This window comes from Sciurus carolinensis, chromosome 2, assembly GCF_902686445.1.
Source record: "Sciurus carolinensis chromosome 2, mSciCar1.2, whole genome shotgun sequence".
Lineage (NCBI taxonomy): Eukaryota > Metazoa > Chordata > Mammalia > Rodentia > Sciuridae > Sciurus > Sciurus carolinensis.
Genome location: NC_062214.1, coordinates 96,494,855 through 96,508,702, shown reverse-complemented (window position 1 = coordinate 96,508,702; position 13,848 = coordinate 96,494,855). Strand labels below are relative to the sequence as shown.

General features: G+C 37.8%; 1 protein-coding gene across 1 annotated transcript; it reads left to right on the top strand.

The window, feature by feature from the left end:
- The first annotated feature begins 1,032 nt into the window (after nucleotides 1-1,032).
- On the top strand, nucleotides 1,033-8,098 carry Polr2m (RNA polymerase II subunit M). The gene is made up of 4 exons (XM_047538566.1): nucleotides 1,033-1,286; nucleotides 3,316-3,963; nucleotides 4,853-5,057; nucleotides 6,916-8,098. The coding sequence occupies exons 1-4, from the start codon at nucleotides 1,174-1,176 to the stop codon at nucleotides 7,060-7,062; spliced, it is 1,113 nt and encodes a 370-aa protein (XP_047394522.1). The 5' UTR covers nucleotides 1,033-1,173; the 3' UTR covers nucleotides 7,063-8,098.
- The last annotated feature ends 5,750 nt before the right edge of the window (nucleotides 8,099-13,848 follow it).

Sequence of the window (13,848 nt, the reverse complement as noted above, 5' to 3'; positions counted from 1 at the left end):
TTCTACACCAAGAATTACAGGTGGGTGTTAGAAGCTACGGGCATGACATATGCTGACGTGGCATACTTCCTATTCTTTCCTTCAGAACACAGCTTTCTTAGCTGACTTAAAAGTTGAATCTTATGTTTATTACAGTCTTCCCCTTTTTGGCCAGAAAATAAATCTTTTCAATTTTGTATATTTGGAAAGAGATCCAAAGTGAAGAAGGGGTTTTCTAATTGGTGCGGTGGAGAAATCCGCAGGTCATTACGGTTTGAAATCTGATGCGGTCATTTTTGTTTTGCTTTGGTAATATTTACTTTAGTTTTTGTGTCCCTTTGTCTACAGATGAAAAGAAACTGTGAAAGGTTCTCAGCTGCTTGTAGAGCACCTCCCATCCCTTATCATCTCTCTGTGGGCCTTTGGAAATGGGAGAGACCGGGCATTTTGAATTGTTAAAAATGTCTTGGAATTGTCATAGCAACTAGTAGGCAGAAACCAGAGATACTAGAAGTCTTGCCATGCCCCAGGCACTGTTGCAAAGTCAAGTCCTGTTCCAAATACCAGTGAGTACCATTAAGGTATCTTCCAACTTTAGCATTTCAGGGCTTCACTAAACTGGGCTAGGAGGCACCAGGTCACAGGCTGGGGTCTCCCAAATCCTGTTCTCTTCCTGTCTCACTAATGGCTAGCCAGCCCATCCTTCAGGTTTCTACTCCAATTTCAATTCTCACAGATACCTTAACAAGTGCCTATTCCAACCTTACTATTACATGTCGTCCTCCCTCCACCACTTTCAATTTCATAGCAACGGGGGCCGTGGCTCTTTGTTCACTTCCACATACAGCTTGCTAAGGTCACCGAGGTGCCCAACACTTTTTGAATAAACAAATAGGAAGCTAATGAGCAGAGGAAAGCACTCTAAAAGCGAAACCCGGCCACCCCAGGTGCTCGTGCCTTCTCACGTAACTTCCGCCCCTTCGTGCTCCTGCGGACGCCCCCTTCTCCCGGTCCGTGTTTGTTTCCGGCGTTTCAATAAAGCTCGATTCGGCTCGAAGAAGACCTGTTCTTCCGGGAAAATGGCGACTCCCGCTCGTGCCCCGGAGTCGCTGCCTGCCGCGGATCCCGCGCCAGCTGAGGGGCCCTCCGAGGAAGCTGACTGCCCTCCGCCGCGCCAGCCTCAACCCCCGCAGAATGTTCTCGCTGCCCCGCGGCTTCGAGCCCCAAGCTCCCGAGGACTTGGGGCAGCGGAGTTCGGCGGAGCTGGGGGAGATGTTGAAGCGCCAGGAGAGACTTTTGCGCAACGAGTAAGCTGGGGTCTCGCGGCAGCACCGCCGGGCTCCTAGGGTTCGGGCTCCCTGGGACGCCCCGTCCCCCTCCGGCGTTTCCATCGGGGGAAGGTGACCTTGTCTCAGTCAGATCCATTTAAGTCCCGAGGGCGAATGGATAGCTTGCGGCCGCAAGGCCGTGCCATGCCTCCTCCTGGCCAAGCACGTAGCGCCTGCGAGGATGGCTCGTGTACTGACCGGCTGCTTGGCGTTTCATCCAGCCAGCAGCTCTGGCCTTGGTTTAATGTACTCAGCTACTGTTTTGGCTCTGTGAAGGGAGCGTCTGTATGCTAAATCCCGTTGCCCTCCTCCCCACACCCGTGACCAAAACGTGTTATCAATTTCATCTCTAGATCCTATTCTTGCAGGAACCGTAAGAGATGGGAAGAGAAGTGTATAAAGAGGGATTTATTAGGCAGCCAAAGTTGTATTCATTCAGCTGGCAGACGGCAGATTTTAGCAGGGGAGTGATGTGATGAGGACTTTTTAAAGGCAGCTTTATTTAGTAGCTTGGTGCATGATGGTTTGAAGGATTAAAAGGCAGAGGACATCACGAGGGTATTTTCAGAAAGAGGTTTCCAACAAGGGGGTTGTTGAACGAGGAAGATAGCTGGGCAGGATTGGGAAAACTTCACCAAGTGTGGAATAATTCGAATATGTAATTGATAGAGATAAATGAAGTTTCCTGTTGCACACGGAGCCACTAACAAAACAGGAAAATTGAGGGAAAGGAATGGATTCGAGGTTCATTTTCCTCAGGGTGTACTGAGTTGAGGGGAGAGCATGGCAGACATTTGGGTAATTAAAAGCTGGAGAAGTGGTCATAACACTTAGGAGACGGCTGGGAAAATGTAGGAAGCTCACTTGCACAGAGGTGTTAATGTATAGAGTTGAAATTGTGGGAATGTATCAGAGAAAGAAAGGAGAGAGGGTTCAAGATGTAACCTCTCCACATGAGTAAAGAAAAAGAATCAGAAGAGGAATTCAGCAAAAGGGACAAATAATCATTTGGGGTGAGGACTTACTAGTTGAGACAGATGTTTTGCCTTTATGAGAATGAGTTTTTAACATATAGCAGTAAATTCACTTTTTGATTTCAGGACCCTTTTGGACTCTTTAAGAGTTATTGGGCATACCAAAGAGTTCTTGTTTATGTGTGTTATATCTAGTGATACTTATTGATTTATCAGAAATAATGGGGAACTCCTTATGATGCAGTATACACAAAAACAAATTCCATTCACATCATATAGCTTCTGGAAAACTCCACTGTATTTGTGTGAAAAAGTGAGAGGGGAAGTGCATATAACATCTTAGTATTCTGAAAATAGTTTTGACCTTGCCGATCCATTCCTCTGCCCTCTGTTTTGGAAATCACATTTTAAGAACTGGTGATTTTTGGAATGTCTTAAATGACTTTTACACAGGTAAAGTATACATTATCCTGAATGGGAGGAACCACAAGTGTTTTGAATTTCAGATTTTTTCAGGTTTTGGAATATTTGTATATAAATAATAAGGTATCTTCGAAATGGAACCTAAGTCTGAACATGAAATCCATGTTTCATACACAGTTTATACAAAAAGCCTGAAGGTAATTTTATATAATGTTTTTCATACACTCGTGTTTTTACTAATCTATCACATGAGGTCAGGTGTGGAATTTTCTACTGGTGGCATTGTGTTGGTGCTCAGAAAGTTTCAGATTTTGGAGCATTTTGAATTTTCAGAATAGGAATGCCCAATGTATACTCTTAAAATACTTTGGCTGAAATTCTAATGAGAGGAGACAAAGGAGTCATTTATTTTGCCTGCATTTCCTTGTTTTGGGGTTATTTGGATAGTTGTCTTATTTGTCTAATTTCAGTCTGGGGCCAGTTAGAAATCAGATTTTTTACTTAAAATTAGTTTTTCTCTCTTTGAGGTTAATGTTTTGCCTTTTAAATGATAAATCATGAGTTTAAAAATATGGTTCTAATGTATACATGTTCTTTTTTTCATTTGACAGAAAATTCATTTGCAGATTGCCCGACAAAGGTAAAAAGATCTTAGACACTGTTGCCAAACTGAAAGCTGCAATTGCAGAGCGTGAAGAGGTTAGAGGAAAACGTGAACTGTTTCATTCTGCTAGTTTAGACTGTAAGCTAAGGCAAAAAGTAATTGCAAGAGTTGATGTGGATATAGAAAAGGCCCAGAATTCTGACCAAATACTTGATACTTCATCACTAGTTCCTGGCTGTTCCTTTGTAGATAACATCAAATCATCTAACACAATCTCAGAAAAACAGGGACTTGTACATCCTACTCACAAAGGCGATGAAGAGATTCCAGAGACTGAGTACACAGTGAACAAGGGCCCAGCTTCCCACAACGGAGCCAGGGGACCTTCCTCACCTGAAGCTAGAGAGCATCTCCCTCAGCATTGTGTTTCAAGTCAAGCAGAAGATATTTCCAGCAGTGTTGACAACCTGTTTATTGATAAGTTCCAAAGGTTCACAGTTGCAGACCAAGGTACACATCACTCAGAAGAAAACACAAGTGCTGAGAACTTGACGAGCCTTTCTGGTAGGACTCCTAAGAAGCCCCATTACATGGAAGTGCTAGAAATGCGAGCCAAAAACCCAGTGCCCCCACCACATAAATTTAAAACCAATGTGTAAGTATCGTTGAAAATAGAACTGTCACAGGAATGTAATATAATTCAAAAACTTGGAAGAATGCTTTTAAGTTCAGTGGACTTTTTGTGAGTGCTCCTTATAGGTAGAAATGGACATACTGTGCAAACAGTGAGACCAGCCTGACTGGAATAGAGGATTCCTATTGAACCATACTTTAGTTTTGAAGCCAAATAATTGAAAGGGTTTTAAATAGCAGATGGGGACTATTATAGTTCAGAATGCTTAGCCAGTATTTCATAATGAACACAGAATTGAAGAGAGGATTTATTATAACTATTCCCCCCCGCCCCCACTACCATTTTCTAGTGTACAATTTCCCTTCGATCAGCCTGTAATATGAGAGAAAAGCAGTTGCAGGAGTTGATGAACTTTTTTAGCCATTTATTTGTGTGCTCACTATGCTCCTCAAAGCGTTTAGGTTCTAGATGAGGACCTAAGGTTTACATACTTATAAAAAAATTAAATGATAATGCAGTTTCTGGAGGAAGGGAGGTGAGAAGAGTTAAAAATAAGAACACTGAAAATATTGTACCTGCAGTACTGTATTTCACTAAAACTACTTATATGCTTGTTCCTCTCTACTGGACAGTGAGCCTCTTTGCAAATGTTTTTATAGTAAATAAATGAAAAAATAGCTTCAGTTCAAGTATAAAGTATGAAATAAAGTGTGACAAGGGAAGGAAAAGGCAAAGGCCTATATCTGTTTGTATACACACTCCCTTGTTAGAGCAATGAATGTAAACTTACCTTTGTGCAAGAATTGATGATTAGGTTAAGGACCATTTTTGTGTGTTTGTGTGTGTGTTTTGATTGTGTTCATAAAAAGGAAATAGTCTGATCATATAACATAAGTTTTTTCTCCTTTAGTTTACCATCACAACAGAATGACTCACCTAGTCACTCTCAGAGGGTAGAGTCTCCGGTTTCCTCAGCAGAGCGGCGGCGCAGGGATAAGCAGCATCTTGATGACATCACAGCAGCACGGCTCCTGCCACTTCACCATCTGCCTGCACAGCTGCTTTCCATAGAAGACTCTTTGGAACTTCAGAAACAGCAGAAACAGAATTATGAGGTATTTAGGGTATTAGGATTTTTTTTTCCTGCTTACATACGTCAGGATTGACTCCAGGTAGTTCAAGGAGGAAAGGATTTAATAGAAGGGCTTAGGTACTAGAGAAATGGTCAGCTGAGGAGACCATTAGTTTTACACATGTGCCATTAGTTTTCAGTTGCAGAGTTACTAAAACTGCAGGAATCAACTGGAGATGATCATAACTACCTACAACCTCAAAGTGATGATTTAACAGGAATTGTGGAGAGACTGCTGCAAAATTTCACATCTTACAACCCATACTTTTGCCTGTTCCCATTAGGATAGCAGTAGCATCACCTCTCCCTTCTACCTTCTAAAATTCATATGATAGCTTCTCAGTGGTGGAATCTAACTGAGGGAATTATGCTCCCAGACTTCCATCTCCATCAACACAGGGGCAGCACAGAGGGAGTGGGACGATAGTGTTGTGTTGCCATCGGTGGGACACGTTCCATAATCTGGGTGCCCATGTCAAAAGAGAAGAATCTCCTACTTTTGGCATCTTAATCAATTTTATATAGTACTTTCTCCAAGATTTGTGTGTTTTGCATGGAATTTTAACCATGTACCTTGAGAGTTTGTGTTAATAGAATGGGGGAAATAATGTGAGGACCATAGAGGTTATAGAAAGGAGTAGACACTCTTAGATAGTAGTAATTGCAGCTTCCTGGAAGACAGCATCCTGTCCTACTTCCTAAATAACTGCTCAGCTAGATTTTAGTCAGGAATCATGTATCAACTAATCTAAAACTAGCTTGTTAATCTGCTTTGGCTTTTCATAAAAACTTACTTGGTTTGGATTGGCATTTTCAAGGCATTCCTTTTTACTCTTCTCTCAGTGTATGAAATTGATGACTAGTTATAGCTGTAGCATTGGGGAAGTGTTTTATAAATTGTCTCTGGGATCTTGAAGACATTTTTAGGTTGAATTAAACCCTTCAGCTTGAAATTGGTTTCTTTGACAGAAACCTACTCATAATATGCACAGCGGAGGGGAAGGACATAAAGAAGTTTGAAGGGTATGGGAGAAAAGGAAGAGCCTAAGGGGGAACAAGCATTGTTCCCTGTTGTCTGTTGGTAGTGAAGTCCTTGGGTGTATAGGCACTGCTAGACTGAAACTCACTTGGACTTTTGGTTAGGTATTAATATTTGTAGGGATTTTATTTGGAGAAGGATAATAAGCTTTTTAAATATTAATATCTTGATTTGCCTGTGCCTTGAAATGCAACTTGGGCCAGAAGCCATAATTTCTTCAAGGGAAGAGGGTTCACACAGTGTTAGTGACTTGTAACATTTGATAGGTCAAATTGTTTCCTTTATCATTGTGTATATGTACATACTTAATGTGTCTGTATTTATAACTTGTGTGCTGAACTGATTATTCTATTCTTAAAGAGGTAGGCATTTCAATACAGTGTGGGTTTTTTAGTATTTGAGATTGACCATGGGTTGGGGTGGGAGCATTTTACAACTGAGCTATATCCCTAGCCCTTCTTATTTTTTATTTTGAGACAGGGTCTTGCTAAGTTGCTAAGGCTGGCCTTAAAATTGTAATCTTCCTGCCTGAAGTCACTAGGATTATAGGCATGTGCCACCATGCTGGGCTCCAGTGTTGTTTACTAATGGAAGTCAATAGCTACAACTGTAGCAGGCTGGTAGCTTTTGCATGCTTTGCCCTGTTGTATCTGTAGGACACACAGTTAGGCTTCTTGTGTTGTTAAAGAGTGCACTAAGTGACTGTTCTGCCCATTTATCTGATTCTGTTTAACTTCCTATTGAAAAATTGTAAGGAAAAGATGTGAATATGTGACTTTTTGCTTTGCTCTTTGTTTTAAAGGAGATGCAAGCAAAGCTCGCAGCGCAAAAATTAGCTGAAAGACTGAATATTAAAATGCAGAGTTATAATCCAGAAGGGGAGTCTTCAGGGAAGTACCGAGAAGTAAGGGATGAAGATGATGATCAGTCCTCTGATGATGAATTATGAAGATGGGCATTGGGATTATCTCCTAAAATTTTCAACTCTTGAGAGGTCATTATCTTCCATCAGACTTCCTAACAAGTATCAAGATTGGTGTCAGACATTGTTGAGGAAAAAACATTTATAAAGTTACAAAAATGTCACCACAAAAAATAAAGCTCAGTTTGTCTTTCAGAAGATGATCTTCGTGTGCTTGAAAAGTTTAATATTTCAATATTGTGTTTAACCATATTGTATTAAAGTTTTGCGGTATGTCATGCATTGGTCTGATATTTTAGTATGTAGTAGAATATGTTTTTTTCCTCTAAGTCAAATGGGAGTAGATAACTGCTTTTTTCCTTATTCTTACCTCTATCAAATGGCATTTATTATGTCTTTCAGTGAAACACTTAGTTGTCCCAGACATCTAAAATAAATTAGGAAAAATAGTTCCCTCCTTTTTTGAGCAATGAAGGGAGCAGTCCAAAGCACAGTGTGTGTGCTAACATGGAGCTGAGATCTAGGATGTCCTTTACCTTGAAAGACACTCAGAAAAATGCTTCACAAATGTTTGTTTCATTCTCTTGTCTTCCCTTAGGAAGATTGTTATCTTTCTTCTGATTAGGAATAAAGAGTACTTTGAGGAGATCCTGGAGAGCAGAGGGTCTTTCTAGATGACCAGATTTGCCTGGAGGAACTTGTGGCATAGGAAAAGCAAACTGAGAGCTAAGAAAAGGAGTAGCTGTTCTCATGCTTCACCTGACTGGAGTTCATTGCTCTCACAGATGAGGTCCGTGTATAGCACATTCATGTTTAGTACAAAAATCAGTTATTTTTTCAAAGTTATAATTGAATTGTCAGTACATTGCTTCCCCTCCTATCCAAAAGAGGCATATATAGGCTGCAGAAATCCCAATCTCCTATATATACATGTTCCTGTCATTTAAAATGATTATATGGTTGTCTCCAGAGAAATTATGTTGTTAAAAAAATTCCTTGTCTAATGTGGAGCCTTTAAAAGTATTGAAAGGAAAAATAAAATATTAATTAGAGCAACTTCAAATGCTACTGGTGATATTTTACTGATATTTAGTTAAATTTAACTTCTTTGAAAGAAACTCCAAATATAAAATTTGACAAAACACATTTATGTGTAATAGGAAGGGCTTAGTTCTATATCATGTGCTTTCTATTTCCCTCTCCCTGACCAAAAGCAAATGTAAAAAGTATTCTGAGTTAGCAGTCTCATTATTTTTAGTTTTTAAAGCTAATAGTACATGACTTCAGAACACAAAATTATTTCATATTTTTTTTCTAGGATGAAATGACATTTTATTTCTGGAAAGCTGGTAGTACAGAAGGCTCACGTGTGTGTACACACAGTTCCTTTTAAGCCTGCCAGCCAGAGACAATCTCCACTAATGTTTGAGTGTATGTACTTTTACTTGTACTTATTTTTCCATATAAGCTATACATTTATATTTTAAAAAATGTAATAATGCTATGCATTTTTTATAGTCTATATTATAAACATTTCCCATATTAAATATTTTACATTTCAGATAGCTGCAGAATATTTTTCATGAGCATACCATAACTTTTAAAACAATTTCCTATTTAATTGATTGTTTATTATAATGCAGTCTGTAAACACTGATATGATTAATATTTTAAAAGATAGTCCCATCTATACACCGTGACATTTCCAGAGGATATTTTCCTAGAAATGAAATTGATAACTGAAAGGGGATGTAAATTTTGAGAATCTTGATAATTCATCACTTACTACATAGAGATTGTGTCTATTTATATTCCCACTAGCAATATATTAAACACTCAGAATTAAAAATTGTTACTTAAAATTGTTGCAAATTGAATAAGTACAGAAAAAGGCTACAGTTAAAATGCGTATTTCTTTAATTACATAGTGAAGGTCGAGTTATTTTTTCATGTTTATTAGCCATTTCTATTTATTCTTTGGAGGCTTGCTTATTCATATTTTTATTGTTATTCTTTTGGAGAGCTGGCCCTTTTTTGGCTCACAAGTTCTTTGTAAGGATGTCCATTCTTCCTCATAATTATTCTTGGTGTGCCATTTGCCTTTTAATACAACTGATATATTGTTTTCTTTAGGAGCCAATTTTGCAAGTGTGCTTAAACATACTTTTCCTAACCCAAGTATGTATATTAACCCCTATTTTTCCCAGTATTTTAAAATTTCACTTTTTATAGTTCTCTTTTAATTTAAAAGGAATTTTATCTTGTGTATGTACCTGAACTCATTTTCTACATAACTTTGGGGTGAAAAGGAAATTTTTAATCTATTTCAGGCTTATTTGAGGATATGTATGAGATAGAGATTCAATGTTAATTCTTGCAAAGAGTTTACTGATTGGATCAATTGATTCAGTATCAGCCACCATTTCCCTTCTGATTTGTAATAATATTTTTTATAGAATATTAAATTCCCATATGTCTTTTATGCTTTGGGCTTATTTCTGGGCCTTCTAATATTTTTTTCCCCTGCAATCAATATGGCTTTAATTGGTATTAATATTCTGTAGGACAAGTCCTCCCTTTTCTTTCGAAATTTGTGAAATATAACTACAGAAAAGTATATAAAATGTATGCAGTTTACTGGATAAAGCAACAGCTGTGTAACACAAAGCTGATGCAGAGAAACTGCTGCCAGTCCTCTAGACACTCCCTGTGTGTCCCCTCTTAGTACCTCCTCTGTCCCTCAGGGGTCACTACCATCCTGACTGTAGTAATCCCCCAGCCCTCACATTTTTTTAAAAAGGAATGTTATCAGTTATGTGTGCAACAATAGTTAGTCTGTCTTGCCCACTTTTGACTTCTATAAAGATGGAACCATTCTGTATCTTGTGTCTGGTGTCTTTCACTAAACATGCTTAGAAAATTCATGTAGGTGTGTTTTTTTTTCATATTCATTGCTGTATAATGTGCTGTTTCATTAATACCACTATTTCTTTATTCTACCCTGATTTGCACTTTGGTGATGTTTTCAGGTTTTGACCATGATAAATGCTATGATGAGTATCTTTGTGCCCATAAATGTGTTTCTATAGGATGTATACCTAGTAGAATTGCTGGGTTATGAGGTATGCCTAGCTTTAATATTTTATATTCCTGCCATGCCTTCCACAACGTGTGTTCTAATTTACCAACATCCAGTATTGCCAAACTTTAATTTTAGCCAGTGTGATGTTTACACGGTAAATGCTCATTCTGGTTTTATTTTACATTTCTTTAAATAGGAATGGCATTGAGCATCATCATGTATTTTTTGGCCACTGGATTTCTTTTTTTGCAAAATGTCCATTCAAATCTTGTCCATTTTTCCATTGTGTTGACTGTCCTTTTTCTCATTGATTTGTAGGATGTATTCTGGATACTGTTCAATCCAAGAATTTGGTATTTGGATGGTTAAATTTGTTGTAAATATCCTCTCCCTTTCTGGGGATCAGTTTTCATCCTCTTCATGGTGTACTATAACAAATTCTTAATTTTAATGGCAAACCTATCAATTTTTTTGTGTTTAGTGTTTTTCGTTCCTATTTTAAGGAACGTTTTTCTATTCTGAAGCCATGAAAGTACATTCTTACCTTTTAAAATCTTTGTAGTTAGGAAATGCTTTATAATTTTGCTTTTCACATTATATTTGATTCCACCTGGATTATAATCATCAGGGAGGAGGTCTTCTTGGGTCACTGCTTATAGCAGTGTGGAGTATAAAGAAGGTCCTTCTCAGCTACTCCATGCACTTCCACTGTGTATTAAGCATCTATGGGTATTCATGTTACTTTCTGGGTTCTCTCTTCAGTACCATTGGCCTATTTGTGCTAATATTATATACTACCTTACTTATGATAGCTTTGTAGTTAGACTGGAGCAAGGCCTGCCATCTTATTCTTCAAAATGGCTTGGATATTTTTGGCTCTTTGCATTTTCATAGAAATGCAGAATTTTAGACTCACCTTGTCCAATTCCACAAAAAGTGTCTTTAGTAGTGCAAATCCTTCCTTGTTCATTTTGGGGGGGAAAAAAAAGATATTCTGTCATTAATTAATTTTGTATTACCAACAATATATTTTGAAACCTAGAAGATTTGGAATCTTGCCATTTACTAAAGTACACACTTACTGTTTCTAAAAGGGTAAATATTTTTAGATTCTATCAGTTAAATGGAACATTTAGAATGCTATTTTAGTGTGAATAATTATAGTTTTGACTGGTCAGACTTAGGAAGAGAAAGAATTTTAAAAGGTCAAATTTAGACCTCAAGCAGGAAAATGGAGTGAATTTGCAGAAATTGTCAACTCTTACCTTGAATTTTCAGGTGATTACATTGACAAAAGCAAGTGAATGCTGAAGCTCTGGGAGCTTAGCCTGAACTGTGGGAGACATTACAAGGATTAATCTCATTCTATAAGTAATCATCAATAGGAGTAATAATTTTTCATGTTCATAGACTGTCTCTAATCTGCATTATGTAGAACATAGAGAGCTTGTGTGATTCTCTTTTTCCTGTAACTGGGATGTTGAGGTGATTTGCTCAAGGTCACTCAGGCAACCAAGAAAAGAACCCAGCATTCGAGATTTATTCAGATTTTAGGAAGTGTAAATTCTAGGCCAGAGCTCAGATAATATGGGGGTGGGGATGGGGTGGCATTTGTCATTTCTCTATGACTTAAACACAAAAGAGCTTTTTTTCTTCTGGAGAGTTTGTATTTGGAATGTTTTAATCATTTTAGGACTTTGGCTATTTTAGCCACTGCTGGTATCTTCACTCTTTCCTCTTTTTTGATAATTGGCTGCATAAAGCTTTAGAAAAGATTTGAGGAAAAGTGTTATCAATATCATAGCCCTAATTTAGAAGGCCAGATGAATCTGACAGTTTGCCCTTTATAATCTTAATGACTTACTTTGTACTACTAAAAAAAAAAGTAAAGTTGTTAGGGAAAAAGATTTTTGTCCTTGTGCAGGAAAAATTGAGAGTGCCTGTGCTAAATAAATAAAAGGATTATATATCCAGCTTTTATGAGGAACATATATAGTCATTTAAAAAATATGGCAAGTCACATTATCGACTAGCTGCTTGACAGCAGGGAGAAACTTAAAGCTATTATTTTAATTTCTGGCTAAAGTGAGGAAGCTTTGATACTTGGCTGATGAAATAAACCTAGTGTTGGATAATACTGAACCACAGCCAAACCACAAATCAGACGTGATTCTGAAAGCACAGCATAAAAGCCTGAACAATTAAATATGATCTATTACTTCCCAGACGATTTTAGAAAACTTGGAATTAAAAAAAAGGCAAAAAAGAGGGTAAGCCACTGGAATAGCATTAGATTATTAGATTTAGGATTTAAATGCCACTATTTCCTTTGAATCCAGTGGGAAGTTATGTACTCTCATGATGATTAAGTCTCTAAGATGAGGTCAGTGACCCCTTATCTAATGTATGGGGTATGTTTTGAGAGAACAAAATTTCAAAGTGTGGTCTTTATAGAGCACTTTGAGGGCTAAAAGATTTTATATGAAAACCTTATTGTAACGATGGTAACAATTATGACTGAGCAGTTTAGGAGGCACCTTTTGCCATATGAAGTAAAATGTTTCAAAATCACCACCATATGAAACTTTTAATTTAGTGTTAAAATTAACTGAGAACAATAGAGTCTTCCTATAAAGCTATTTTGACAAGGGGAAATTAGGACATTGAGCTAAGGAGAGCCCCAGCTTTGTATGGAAAAATTTCACATTATTAAGGCAAAAGAATGAGAGTTGTAAATCAAGTCCTTATTTAGAGCATACAGAAATGCTCCTTAAAAGATGGAGACTCTGCTCTGTGCATATAAATTTTGTCTGAAAATACAGCTAGTAAATACATCAGTTTTCTTAATCAGTACCACATATATTTGTATTGAATTAAATAGCATTTCTAGTGTTTGTATTGTAAAAATGAAAGCATATCTTCTGTTGATCAAATTTTTAATTAAAAATTTTCTTCTCCACTTGAGCTACTTTTAGAAGGGTCCAAATGAAGCACTATTAGGAAAAATGTAACTGGCAATATAGAAGGCAAATCTTGTCTTGAATTAACATCCTTAGTTCTTTGGGAAAAGAGAGGTTTAGATATCTTTTGTTCCACACACTATAAATGGGGAAACTGAGGCACAGAGACAAATGGAGGCTTTTCTGTGATTGTGCAGGAGGTTCTGACAAAACCAACTGCCCCAGCCCAGCGTTCTTGCTTAGTGTGGAGGAGCTGTCTTATAATTAATTCTAACACATTTTGTACAATAACAGAAAAAGCGCAGTGCCAGAAATCTTTTAAAAAGTTTGAAACTACACAAATGTTTAATTTTGTTTGATAGTCTGAGCCACTGCAACTAAGTTCAGCTGCTGTAATTTAAAGACTGGGTATCGCACTGCCCATTATTTATAAATGGGACCCGACTTTTCCTTTCCACTGCCTGACTCAGTCTGTTTCAAATGTGCCCACTTGCACAGTACCTCCTCCTCTTAGTTTTCTGCCCTCTGCCTCCATCAGTCTCTGACACTTCTTACCCATCTTTCCGTGATGTCTCAGACTTTTCCCACCCTCCAAGGTAACAGGGGCCTGAAGGGTATTGCTGGCTAATTAGTATCCATCAGATCTAATTCATCTCTTAGTACATATGGGTTTATTAGGTAACTTTTTCCTGAAGGAAGGTGGGGCTTCAAGAAATGGGAAATGGAACTGGCAAGTTTCATGGAGAGAAGAGGGGAAATGGAAAGTGGAGG

Coding starts and splice junctions, on each gene's coding strand:
- Polr2m (XM_047538566.1), top strand. CDS start 1,174: ATGTTCTCGCTGCCCCGCGGCTTCGAGCCCCAAGCTCCCGAGGACTTG. Junction 3,964..4,852: donor CATAAATTTAAAACCAATGT/GTAAGTATCGTT, acceptor TTTCTCCTTTAG/TTTACCATCACAACAGAATG. Junction 5,058..6,915: donor AGCAGAAACAGAATTATGAG/GTATTTAGGGTA, acceptor TTTGTTTTAAAG/GAGATGCAAGCAAAGCTCGC.